Genomic DNA, 13,903 nt, shown 5'->3' with positions numbered 1-13,903 from the left:
ACAGCTGGGATTATTTAGCTTGGAAAAAAGGAGGGTAAGGAGAGACATGATAGAGGTGCACAAAATTATGTATAGTGTGGAGAAAGTAGATAGTGAGACATTTTTCTCCCTCTCTCACAATACTAGAACCCAAGGCCATCCCATGAAACTGATTGGTGGGAGATTCAGGACATAAAAGGAAGGACTTCTTCACACAGCACATAGTTAAAACTATGGAATTCTCTATCACAGGATGTAGTGATGGCCACCAATTTGGATGACTTTAAAGGGGGAATAGACAAATTCCTGGAGGAGAAGGCTATCAATGGCTACTAGTCTTGATGGCTAAATGCTACCTCCAGTACCAGAGGCAGTGAGCCTATATACATCAGTTGCTGGGGAACATGGGTGGGAGGGTGCTGTTCCACTCATTTTCTACTTGAGGGTTTCCTGTGGGCAGCTGGTTGGCCACTGTGTGAACAGAATGCTGGACTAGAGAGATCCAATTTTTGGACTGCATCATATTAAAACTTTTGCTATTTGAATTGTATCCTTTCAAAGAAGTGTAGCAAAAGAGACTAGGAGCAAACTATAACACACAGCTTAAAAACATCAAGTTTAATCAGGGGCCAGAGAAATGTGAGTCATTATGCTGGGGTATCTATGTATGTGTGGATGGAGGGCTTATGTGTTGTGAGGATTCTTGGAGGGGATGCAGTTTGGGTCTGTGTACTCTGCACACAGAGGCATGTTGCAACTCCTGCAGGATCCTTGTCAGGGAAGGTGTCCCTAAGGATACAGCTTTACATTCTTCCAAAGGAGTGAATGACAGCCAGTCACTTCAGGCAGGGATGGGGAACTGTCAGCCCAAGGTGCCTTTGGATCTGGCCTGCAGCCTCTTCTCCTTGCAGTTGCTCCCACACAACAATTAGACGCTGTGCAGACATGCATATGGGATAGAGCAGACATTTCCGCTGCTTTACATAGCGTTCTAGCCCATGCCCTCAACTAGGGCAGGAAGAAAGCCTCTTTTCCTTTTCAGTCACCACTTTAGCAGAAAAATACTTAACCCCATCCTTCTTCTGTTTCCACCCCCACCTCCAGTAAAGTAATAGGAAGAAGGATTCTGTAATTGTAATGAACTCTTATGTCATACAGATTGTCAATTAAGAAATGCTGATCTTTGAGGTCCAAACTCCCAGGCTCCAGCAGCCATGACTGTTTGGATGGAGCCCATAAAGTAGACACTTGCAAGTTCTTCACCAGGCAGGCCTGACAAAGCTTTGAGGCTGAGGCCATCCTTGTGGGAGACAGCTCTAACAACCTCAGAACAGATGGCATCTAATTCTCATGACTACTCTAATCCTGTCCAGGAGACCACACATTTGCTTGCAACGAATCAACCTTCTATAGTTTCATAGAATAGTAGGGTTGGAAGGGTCCTATAAGACCATCAAGTCCAATCCCCTGCCCAATGCAGGAATCTAAGTCAAAGGATCCCTGACAGATGGCTGTCCAGCTTCATCTTGAATGTCAACCAGTGTGGGAGAGCCCACCACCTCCCTAGGTCATTGGTTCCATTGTCGTATTGCTCTAACAGTCAGGAAATTTTTCCTGATGTTCAGCCGGAATCTGGCTTCCTGTAACTTGAGCCCATTATTCTGTGTCCTGCATTCTGGGATGATCGAGAAAAGATCCTGGCCTTCCTCTCTGTGACAACCTTTCGAGTACTTGAAGAGTGCGATCATATCTCCCCTCAGTCTTCTCTTCTCAAGGCGAAACATGCCCAGTTCTTTCAGTCTCTCCTCATAGGGCTTTGTTTCCAGTCCCCTGATCATCTTTGTTGCCCTCCTCTGAACCCTCTCCAGTTTGTCTGCATCCTTCTTAAAATGTGGCACCAGAACTGGACACAGTACTCCAGATGAGGCCTAACCAGTGCTGAGTAGAGGGGAACTAGTACTTCATGTGATTTGGCGGCTATGCTACTGTTGTTGTTGTTGTTCAGTCGTTCAGTTGTGTCCGACTCTTTGTGACCCCATGGACCATAGCATGCCAGGCCTTCCTGTCCTGCGCTCTCTCCCAGAGTGTGCTCAAGTTCATATTCACTGCATCGGTGATGCTATCTAGCCATCTCATCCTCTGCCATCCCCTTCTCCTTTTGCCTTCAGTCTTTCCCAGCATCAGGGTCTTTTCCAGAGAGTTTTCTCTTCGCATTAGGTGGCCAAAATATTGGAGCTTCAGCTTCAGTATCTGTCCTTCCAGTGAGCACTCAGGGCTGATTTCCTTTAGGATTGACTGGTTTGACCTCCTTGCAGTCCAGGGGACTCGTAAGAGTCTTCTCCAGCACCACAGTTCAAAAGCATCCATTCTTCGGCGCTCAGCCTTCCTTATAGTCCAGCTCTCACAGCCATACATTACTACTGGGAAAACCATAGCTTTGATTAGACGGACCTTTGTCGGCAAGGTGATGTCTCTGCTTCTTACTATGCTGTCTAGGTTTGCCATAGCTTTCCTCCCAAGGAGCAAGCGTCTTTTAATTTCATGGCTACAGTCACCATCTGGGGTGATCTTGGAGCCCAAGAAAGTAAAATCTGTCACTGCTTCCATTTCTTCCCCTTCTATATGCCAGGAAGTGATGGGGCCAGATGCCATGATCTTCGTTTTTTTAATGTAGAGTTTCAAGCCAGCTTTTGCACTCTCCTCTTTCACCCTCAACATGAGGCTCTTTAGATCCTCTTCGCTTTCTGCCATTAGGGTGATATCGTCTGCATATCGGAGGTTGTTGATAATTCTCCCGGCAATCTTAATTCTGACCTGTGATTCATCCAACCCGGCATTTCTCATGATGTACTCTGCATATAAGTTAAATAAGCAGGGTGACAATATGCAGCCTTGTCGTACTCCTTTCCCAATTTTGAACCAATCGGTTGTTCCATGTCTGGTTCTTACTGTTGCTTCTTGACCCTCGTACAGATTTCTCAGGAGACAGGTAAGGTGGTCTGGTACTCCCATCACTTTAAGAATTTGCCACAGTTTGTTGTGATCCACACAATCAAAGACTTTAGCGTAGTCAATGAAGCAGAAATAGACGTTTTTCTGGAATTCTCTTGCTTTCTCCATGATCCGGCGAATGTTGGCGATTTGATCTCTAGTTCCTCTGCCTCTTTGAAACCCAGCTTGTACTTCCGGTAATTCTCGGTTCACATACTGCTGAAGCCTAGCTTGTAGGATTTTGAGCATCACCTTGCTGGCATGTGAAATGAGCGCAATTGTGCGGTAGTTTGAACACTCTTTGGCATTGCCCTTCTTTGGAATTGGAATGTAAACTGACCTTTTCCAGTCTTGCGGCCATTGTTGAGTATTCCAAATTTGTTGGCATATTGAATGCAGCACTTTAACAGCATCATCTTTTAGGATTTTAAATAGCTCAGCTGGAATACTGTCATCTCCGCTAGCTTTCTTGTTACTAATGCTTCCTAAGGCCCACTTGACTTCTCTCTAGGATGTCCGGCTCAAGTTCAGTGACTGCACTATCATGGCTATCAGGGACATTCAGATCTTTCCTGTAGAGTTCTTCTGTGTATTCTTTCCACCTCTTCTTAATCTCCTCTGCTTCTGTTAGGTCCCTGCCTTCTTTGTCCTTTATCATGCCCATCTTTGCACAAAACGTTCCCTTGAGATCTCCAATTTTCTTGAAGAGATCTCTAGTCTTTCCCATTCTGTTGTTTTCCTCGATTTCTTTGCATTGTTCATTTAAGAAGGCCTTCTTGTCTCTCCTTGCTATTCTCTGGAACTCTGCATTCAGTTGGATATATCTTCCCCTTGCTCCCTTGCTTTTCGCTTCCCTTCTTTCCTCAGCTACTTGTAAAGCCTCATCAGACAACCACTTGGCTTTCTTGCATTTATGCTTCTATTAATGCAGCCCAAAAGAGCATTTGCCTTTTTTTTGCAGTTACATCACATTGTTGGCTCATGTTCAGCTTGTGATCTACAACAATTCCAAGATCCTTCTCGCTTGTAGTTTTGTTGAGCCAAATATCGCCCATCTTGTAACTGTGCCTTTGGTTTCTTTTTCCTAGGTGCAGAACTTGGCATTTATCCCTATTAAATTTCATTCTGCTGTTTTCTGCTCAGCGCTCCAGCCTATCAAGATGACTTTGAATTCTGTTTCTGTCTTTCAGGGCATTAGCTGTCCCACCCAATTTTGTGTCATCTGCAAATTTGATAAGTATTCCCTGCACCTCCTCCTCCAAGTCATTAATAGAAATGTTGAAGAGCCCAGGACCGAGCCCCACAGTACCCCGCTCATTACCTCTCCCCAGTTTGAGAAGATCCCATGGATAAGCACTCTTTGATAGGGATGCTGGAGAAATTTGTGATGGATTAAAATGAGCTCGGATTTCTAAGAATCCGACCTACGGAATCCGCTGTGGAGCGACCCCCTCAGGCCCTGCGGAGTCTGTGGACTTTTGGATGATTTTTTTACTTTCCCGAAATTTACGCATATAAATCCGTAGAAAAATACGTACGTTTCTGCTGAGGAAACGTAGAAAGGAATAGGGGACAATACACTAAATGTTAAGGGTCTTGCAGTACCAGAATGGGCCTTGCAGTACCAGTATGACAGACAATTCTTAAACAAAACCTTATACTTTGGTTCTGAGTTGGCTGATGGGCTTTGAGCCATGTTCTTCTTGGATCTACACCTCCACTGTTTAAAGACAGTCTTCCATGTGGACATTCCATCAGCCAGATGAGCCAGTGAATTTTCTGCCCTACAGTCTGATCCTATTTTCATACAGTTTCAAAATAATGAAGGCTGTGCGACTCCCAGACCTGACTTTTCTTCAAGGTTTCTGATTTTTACATCAGTCAGGGTCTGTTTTTCCCCACTTTCTTTCTTTCTCCTCTATCTGATGTTGAACGAACGTTCTACATTTTCAAAAGGGTTCTCTTGTTCTATCAGCACAAAACATTTTCCTTCAAGCCAGGGACCAGCCTGTTTGTCTGATGCCTGGGACTCAAGAAAGACCTTAAAAGTGTCTCCCTAGCAACTAGCACACAGGGTTACAGAGAGAGTAATCTTACTTCTACCTAAATTGTGACCTAAATTGCAGCTCCACTTTGTTCATACTCTGCAAGCAAGGAAGTCTGTAGGCTTCTCCCACGATATTTGCCAGCTGATCACCAATAGGTATTGAAGGCAATGCTATGTAATAAGTTTAGCATATGGTGACAATCTGGTAAGGCTGTGCTGATGGAGAATCTTTGTTGTTAATTTTCTGAGGAAATGGGAATAATGTGTTTTATATTGGAATCCTTTTGTGGGGTGCCATGCAATTTCTATAAGTTACTATTATATTGAGGTGTTCTATGAAATATAAGCTGTATTTTAGTGTAATTTTTTAAAGTTTACAATAAAAAAAAGTAAAATAATGCAGGAACTTGCTTAATTAGAAAATAAATAATTGATGACAACACATGACTTCTCACTTTTTAAAATGACAGACCAAAACCTTTCATCTGAAAATTTCTTGATGAACTACTATGAACTGGAACACCTCTTGTGCACACCAAGGCTGATTCACATAGTTTACATGTCCTACATGCAGGCTTTAAGATAAATATTAATACACTTTCCTCCTTAACAGTGCATGTTAATACCACTTTCTCATCATTTTCCAGAGTCTGTTTTTATGGGCCCAGTCTCACCTGTAACTTCATCAGGAAATAGTAATGAGTCTGGACTTACACTGATAGCACAGCCAAAGAAAATCCGAGGAGTTGGGTTTGGAGATATTTTTAAAGAAGGCTCAGTGAAGCTTAAGACAAGATCATCCAGTAATGATGCAGAAGAGAAGCAGCAGCAAGATAAGGTAACTTATTTGCCAAGTCTGAATCTCATCTTTTCCAAAAACATAGCAGTGTTTGTTTAAGGGCGCAGTCCTATCAGAACTCGGAGCCGACTGCCTCTCCAATGCAGGGCAGGAGCAGGGTGGAGGGGATCTTCCCCTCCGTACTTCAGCCACCCCGCATTTGCAGCTAGACAGCTGATTTTGGCTGTCTTGCCACGGGAAGTCTGAGCGCAGGGGTGGGGAGATGCCAGACAACACAAATGCCCCATTTTTGCTGCTCCGCGCTGCTCTTATGAGCGTGGAGCACGGTGCCAATCTGTGCTGCCTACCAGGCAGCATAGGAGGGGGTGGAGGTCAGTTCCCAGGAACTGACCTATCCTATGGCCATCTAGCCTCTGTCGAGCAGCCATATGATTGCGCCCTAAAAGAGAGAAAACTCAGTATCTTGTGCTTTTATAAGCAATGTAACTTACTTTTTGAAGAGCCTTAGAAACTGTCCATCTAGAAGTACCACAGAGGTACTTCTGGGGCTATGTAGATCCCCAGAAATCAAAAGGCACTATGTGGCTCTTCCTTTTTTCCCTCCTTAACTGATTTTCAAGGTAAGAAAAAAGGCTGAAAGGGTGGGAAAACACACAAATAGGAGATGATGTTGTCTGGAGCCCCCACTAAATTCCATGTTTGAGACAGGATGATTGCACAATAAAAGCCTTCTGGAGAAGCACCCTTCCTTCTACTGCTTCTTGAAGAGTTGTTGGTTCACAGATAACATTGTTCTGCAGTAACAGTTGCAGTACAACGTTCTGTTGATGCCTTATTTAGAGCAGTTTAACATGTCACCCAAACCCAATTTTTTTTATTATTATCTTGTAATAAATTTTAAATGTGGTAGAAGGTGGTAATCTTAACAATGGTTAGTGAAAACATGTCAGCTTCATAAACAGTTTGTTTAAGTTTGGAAAACATGCAAGCTGGGTTTAATCAAAACCAGAAGCCAAAGCATCCAGCCTCCTTTTTTGTGACTGCACTGGAGGGGGAGGGGGGAGTGCAAGAGTAATGGGGAGCCCAATACCTGATTGCCAAGGAACTTTTGTGCTACATGGGGAAGAATCTCCTCAGAGCTTTTGGTCATTACAAGGAGAGGTACAGAAATGTGACAGTAAAACAGCTGAAGGTAGGATTAAGGTGCTAATCAACTGTTCATGGCCAAATATTCTCAGATATTCCAGGGAGTTAAGTATATCCTTCTGTAGGTGGCAGGCCATCCTTTCAATTGCATTATTATGTCTGTGGATAGTAAAGGTAAAAATCATGTGAATCTTTAATTGCTTTTTTCAGAACTCATTTGGGTAGTTTTATCTTTTAAATTTAATCTTCTAATTTTTGTTATTAGTTTCTATGGATGTTATAAATGTAACCATTTGAGAGCCTCATATCTGGTAGATCTGACTTTTCCCAGACTTAGACAGGCTTCCACAGCTCTGTTTTTAAACCATGTATTCGATCGCAGATACCATCAGATCCCTTATGATCAACAAATATGTCTATGTGGATCCCCAGAAATTAAAGGTCTTGATACACTGTCTATGGGTGCGCCCCTTATATGCATTATCGCATTCAAAGTTCCTTGGTAATATTATATCTTTGTTGCAACCTGAATTTGCTTGAAGAAATACATGTTACCTGCTATCTGATCAAGGTAGACAAGTGACCCAGCAGGTTGTGCTTTTTGCCTTAGCGACTTCAAAAATTCACACTAAAGCCTTAACTGCTGTCACAGTTGGTGTAAAGGCCTAGATGTATTTTAGTTCTCCTACTGAGTGAAGGAGGCCAGCCAGTACGGGGAGGGCCCTGCTTCTGCGGCCAGGAAGGCAGTCTCTAAGAAGAACTTCGGGAGGAGGCAGGGCCTCCCCCATGCTATCCAGTTTTACTTCCTGCCTCGTGGAAGGAGGCAGCTTCTCCAAGGCTTTTGTGTGCAAGAGCAACTACAAAAAAAAAAGAGAAGAAGACCAAAGAAGGAGTGACCTTCCATTGTGGCGGTGGGGAGGTGACTGCTGCTCTGACACAGGGCCAGCTTGCAGTAGGGCGAAGGATCCAGGCCCCCTTCAGGGGTTCTTACCCACTGCTGCACAGATGCCAGGGAAGCCCCAACACTCCAGCTCCGCCCCCGCAAAGCGGAGGGAATCTTCAGCCGCGGGTCAAGGCAGGTGCTGCCATTGGCCCCTTCACCACCAGCAGCCACACGGATGCGGCAAAGCGAGATCTCACCAGTCGGCGGAGTCCATGAGAGTCGGCAGCAGCTTCCATTGCCCCCCCCCCCGAGCAGGAGCAGCCCAGAGAGGGTGAGTCAGGTGGCGGCAAGACCCATTCCCCCCCACACCCGGGCAAGGGATTCCAGAGCAAGCCTCTCAAGGCCCACACCCCCAGTAGGAGCCTCAGAAAGGGTGGGAAATGGAGGATTCCAGTCCCCCATGTTTTCGATCACAGGAGCCCCTGGAGGAAAGAACAGGGGGCCTGGAACCCAGCTATAGGCCCAACCCTGAGGCCAGCCCCCACCACACATCGGGAGGGGGAAAGATCTATGCTGGATCTGCTAGAGGAGGACATTCGCCAAATTGGATGCAAGGCCTCCTCCTAGGAGGGGACAAAACACAGAGAGCGCTCCCATAGGAGCACATCCAGGGAAAGGGCCCAGCGCAAGCGACACACCCACTCGTCCAGCTTCAGCTCCATGGACATCCAGTGGAGAGATCACACTCCAAACGGAGACGCAATCGCACCCCCACCCCCCCGCGCCCACTCCAGGAGAAGCAGGCAGAGGGAGAGGAGGAGGGATACCTCAGGCAGATCCTGATCCACCTCAAGCAGGGTCTACTCTGGGAGGAAGCGCACCAGGTCCTTGTCACCATCTACCTAGAGAAAGAAGGCAAGGAGACATAGAGAAGGGAGGCAAAGGGCCAGATCCCCTTCCTCATCCCTGGCCTGCCGCTCTGACTCCCAAAGCTCCTGATACCCTTCCCCCAGAGCAAGTTCATCAGAATCTGAGGAGGGAGACCCCCTCAGAGGGAGACAAGCCTAGGAAACAAGCCCCACAAGGCCATCTTTTCCCTTCGGGAGCATTTCCTAAAATGAATTCCAAAAGCCTTAACATCTTGGAGCTTACAGACCAGGAAGAAACTGCGACACCCCATCAGGGCCGGGCAAACAGGGCGGGGGTGGCGGGGGCCTTCCCATCGCCCCCCCTCACCTGAATGTTCCATTCCCACTAAGCCTGGAAGAGATACTGCACAAGGAATGCTCTAAACCAACCAGATCTAAGACAGTCCATCATCACTGAAAGGTTCTACCACCTGCAAGAGGATGCCATGCAGGATCTGGTCACCCCAAGAGTAGACAACCCTGTCTCAGCTCTCAGTTCCAAGGCCCTCCTGGCCTCAGAACAGGACGAGCTTCCCTCAGATCAGCTCAATCGAAGCGCCGAGGCAGCCCCCTGCAGAGGCTTCGAAGCCTCAGCCATGCAGGCGGCGACCACGTCGACAATCGTTGCTAGGAGCATCTTCATGATGGCAAATGGACTGGTCCACGGCAGAGACCTAGGGAAGGAGGCCTGTGAAACTGTGTAGGATATGGTGATGGCAGCGTCGTTCTTAGTTGGCACATCGCTAGACTCCTTCCAGCTGGGGGAAGGGCAACAGCAGGCAACGTCATGGCAAGAAGAAAATCTGGCTACGCAACTGGGGAGCGGACACCAAAACCAAATCCAATCTTGCAGGTGTTTCCTTCTCAGGTAAGCTACTGTTTGGGGAAGCCTTGGACAAACTGCTCGTGGAGACAAAGGACAAGAAGAAAGCCTTACCGAACCCAGTGAGGAAGGAGGCAAAGCGCTTTCAGGCGAAGCCCAGGCCTTTTTGTCCCTTCAGGCCACCCTTCCCCTCCACCTATGTACCTAGAGAGGGAAAACCCAAACGGCAACACAACAACAGGGCCAGCCCGGGCAACCACAGAGCACCCCCTCCCCCAGCAAGGCAAGACTCCCAGTACAGCATGACTTGCCATCCCCCCCAGTGGCATTCTCAAATGCCTGGAGATGGCTCTGCTCAGACAGCTGGGTCCTGGAAACGGTGGAAGAGGGATACTCCGTAGAGCTCCAGAGACACCCAGGGAACACTTCTTCAGCTCCCCCCATCGGAAGGACCCACCTCGGCATTTGAGGACTCTTTCAGCAATACAACACCTTCGTCAGATCCGAGCCATCGAGAAGGTACCTCAGAAAGAGAGGGGACAGGGCGTCTTCTCCCTCTTCTTCATGGTCCTGAAGATGAATGGGGGGTCCAGACCCATTCTGGACTTAAAGAGGCTCAACTGCTTCCTGAAGAAGCAGAAATTCCCAATGGAGGCGCTCAAGTCCATAAAGGAGAGCTTCCAAAGAGGGGGCTTCTTAACTTCGGTGGATCTGTCAGAGGCGTACCTACACATCCCCATCCAACCATCTCACTGCAAGTTTCTGCACTTCAGCTACAGAGCAAAGCAATTCCCCTTCATGGATCCCCTTCATGGATCACTGCCTTGTTGTGGCGAAGGGGCTTGCGTAACTCAGTGAAGCCATAAGCTATGCCGTGCAGGGCCACCCAAGAGGGACAGGTCATGGCAGAGAGTTCTGACAAAATGTGGTCCACTGGAGAAGGAAATGGCAACCCACTCCAGTATTCTTGCCAAGAAAACCCCATGGAACATATCACAAGGCTAAAAGATATGACGCCGGAAGATGAGCCCCTCAGGTGTCCAGTATACTACTGGGGAAGAGCAGAGGGTATTTCCAAGTAGCGCCAGAAAGAGTGAAGCGGCTGGGCCAAAGCCGAAAGGACACTCAGCTGTGGATGTGTCTGGCGGTGAAAAGAAAATCCAATGCTGTAAAGAACAATATTGTTTAGGAACCTGGAATGTCAGATCAATGAATCAAGGTAAGCTGGAGGTGGTCAAACATGAGATGGCAAGACTGAACATCGACATCTTGGGAATCAGTGAACTCAAATGGACAGGCATGGGCGAATTTAATTCAGGTGACCATCATATCTACTATTGTGGGCAAGAATCCCTTAGAAGAAATGGAGTAGCACTCATAGTCAACAAAAGGTGGGAAAAGCAGTACTGGGGTACAATCTTAAAAACGATAGAATGATCTCAGTATGAATCCAAGGCAAACCATTCAACATCACAGTAATTCAAGTCTATGCCCCAACCACTGATGCTGAAGAAGCTGAGGTTGATCGGTTCTATGAAGACCTACAACACCTTCTAGAACTAACACCAAAAAAAGTTGTCCTCTTCATCATAGGGGATTGGAATGCTAAAGTAGGAAGTCAAGAAATCACCGGGATAACAGGCAAGCATGGCCTTGGTGTACAAAATGAAGCAGGACAAAAGCTAATAGAGTTTTGCCAAGAGAACACGCTGATCATAGCAAACACTCTTTTCCAACAGCACAAGAGACGACTCTACACATGGACATCACCAGATGGTCAATATTGAAATCAGATTGATTATGTCCTTTGCAGCCAAAGATGGAGAAGCTCTATACAGTCAGTAAAAACAAGACCTGGAGCTGACTGTGGCTCAGATCATGAGCTTCTTGTTGCCAAATTTCGGCTTAAATTGAAGAACGTAGGGGAAACCACTAAACCATTCAGGTATGACCTAAATCCTATCCCTGATGAATATACAGTGGAGGTGAGGAATAGATTTAAGGGATTAGACCTGATAGACAGAGTGCCTGAGGAACTATGGACAGAGGTCCGTAACATTGTTCAGGAGGCAGCAACTCAATCCATCCCAAAGAAAAAGAAATGCAAGAAAACCAAGTGGCTGTCTGAGGAGGCTTTACAAGTAGCTGAGGAAAGAAGGGAAGCGAAAAGCAAGGGAGCAAGGGGAAGATATATCCAACTGAATGCAGAGTTCCAGAGAATAGCAAGGAGAGACAAGAAGGCCTTCTTAAATGAACAATGCAAAGAAATCGAGGAAAACAACAGAATGGGAAAGACTAGAGATCTCTTCAAGAAAATCGGAGATCTCAAAGGAACGTTTTGTGCAAAGACGGGCATGATAAAGGACAAAGAAGGCAGGGACCTAACAGCTGCAGGTGAGATTAATAAGAGGTGGAAAGAATACACAGAAGAATTGTACAGGAAAGATCTGAATATCCCTGATAGCCATGATAGTGCGGTCACTGAACTTGAGCCGGACATCCTCGAGAGTGAAGTCAAGTCGGCTTTAGGAAGCATTACTAACAACAAAGCTAGCGGAGATCATAGAATCATAGAATAGTAGGGTTGGAAGGGGCCTACAAGGCCATCGAGTCCAACCCCCTGCTCAAGGCAGGAATCCAAGTCAGAGCATCCCTGACAAATGGCTGTCCAGCCTCGTCTTGAAGGCCTCCAGTGTGGGAGAGCCCACCACCTCCGCAGGTAACTGGTTCCATTGTCGTATTGCTCTTACAGTCAGGAAGTTTTTCCTGATGTTCAGCCGGAATCTGGCTTCCTGTAACTTGAGCCCATTATTCCGTGTCCTGCACTCTGGGATGATCAAGAAGAGATCCTGGCCTTCTTCTCTGTGACAACCTTTCAAGTACTTGAAGAGTGCTATCATATCTCCCCTCAGTCTTCTCTTCTCAAGGCTAAACATGCCCAGTTCTTTCAGTCACTCTTCATAGGGCTTTGTTTCCAGTCCCCTGATCATCTTTGTTGCCCTCCTCTGAACCCTCTCCAGTTTGACTGCATCCTTCTTCAAGTGTGGTGCCCAGAACTGGACACAGTACTCCAGATGAGGCCTAACCAGTGCTGAGTAGAGGGGAACTAGTACTTCCCGGGATTTGGAAGCGATGCTTCTATGAATGCAGCCCAAAAGAGCATTTGCCTTTTTTGCAGCCACATCAAATTGTTGGCTCATATTCAGCTTGTGATTGACAACAATTCCAAGATCCTTCTCGCTTGTAGTGTGGTTGAGCCACGTATCCCCCATCTTGTAACTGTGCATTTGGTTTCTTTTTCCTAGGTGCAGAACTTGGCATTTGTCCCTATTAAATGTCATTCTGTTGTTTTCTGCCCAGCGCTCCAGTCTATCCAGATCACTTTGAATTTTGTTTCTGTCTTCCAAAGTATTAGCTATCCCTCCCAATTTTGTGTCATCTGCAAATGTGATCAGCATTCCCTACACCTCCTCCTCCAAGTCATTAATCAAAATGTTGAAGAGCACTGGGCCCAGGACTGAGCCCTGCGGTACCCCACTCGTTACCTCTCCCCAGTTTGAGAAGGTCCCATTGATAAGCACTCTTTGAGTCCGATTCTGTAGCCAACTGTGGATCCACTGGATCGTTGTTTCATCTAGCCCACTTTGAGCTAGTTTGCTCATCAGGAGATCATGGGGCACTTTGTCGAAAGCTTTGCTGAAGTCGAGGTATATGATGTCTACAGCATTCCCACGGTCTACAAGGGAGGTTACTTGATCAAAAAATGAGATCAGATTTGTCTGGCAGGACTTGTTTTTGACAAATCCATGTTGGCTTTGTGTAATCACTGCATTGTTGTCAAGGTGCTTCCAGATGGATTGCTTTATGATCTGCTCCAGAATTGTCCCAGGGATTGATGTCAGACTGACTGGTCTGTAGTTCCGAGGTTCCTCCTTTTTACCCTTTTTGAAGATAGGGACAACGTTAGCCCTCCTCCAGTCATCTGGCACTTCCCCCGTCCTCCATGATTTCTCAAAGAGAATAGACAGCGGTTCTGAGAGTTCTTCTGCCAGTTCCTTTATGACTCTAGGATGCAGTTCATCTAGCCCTGGAGATTTGAACTCATTCAAAGTAATGAGGTGTTCCTTGACCATATGCCTGTCGATCTCAAGCTGCGATCCTGCCCCTTCAGCCTGTACTTCGCCTTTGCCAGGGGGGTCACAGACCCTCTTTTGGGAGAAGACTGAGCCAAAGTAGGAATTGAGCACCTCTGCCTTTTCTTTGTCATCTGTTATCGTTTTGCCATCCTTATTTAATAGCTGAACCACCATTTCTTTCCTCTGCCTTT

General features: G+C 46.6%; 1 protein-coding gene across 10 annotated transcripts in view; it reads left to right on the top strand.

Moving 5' to 3' along the window:
* Positions 1-13,903, top strand: part of CD2AP (CD2 associated protein) — a 131,004-nt gene that overhangs the window by 43,310 nt on the left and 73,791 nt on the right. For all 10 annotated transcript variants that reach the window (XR_014786008.1, XR_014786004.1, XR_014786003.1 and 7 more), the window contains one exon: positions 5,665-5,855. Coding sequence is in view for 7 of the 10 variants with exons in the window: in XM_084821683.1 (XP_084677809.1) it covers positions 5,665-5,855 (191 nt within the window). In the remaining 3 variants the exon portion in view is untranslated. The remainder of the gene's footprint in view (positions 1-5,664; positions 5,856-13,903) is intronic.

The sequence above is a fragment of the Heloderma suspectum genome, chromosome 1, assembly GCF_057233095.1.
Source record: "Heloderma suspectum isolate Gila_16-S chromosome 1, 16-S_ref, whole genome shotgun sequence".
NCBI lineage: Eukaryota > Metazoa > Chordata > Lepidosauria > Squamata > Helodermatidae > Heloderma > Heloderma suspectum.
Note: the sequence above shows the minus strand (reverse complement) of the source record. Positions and strands in the feature narration are given on the sequence as shown.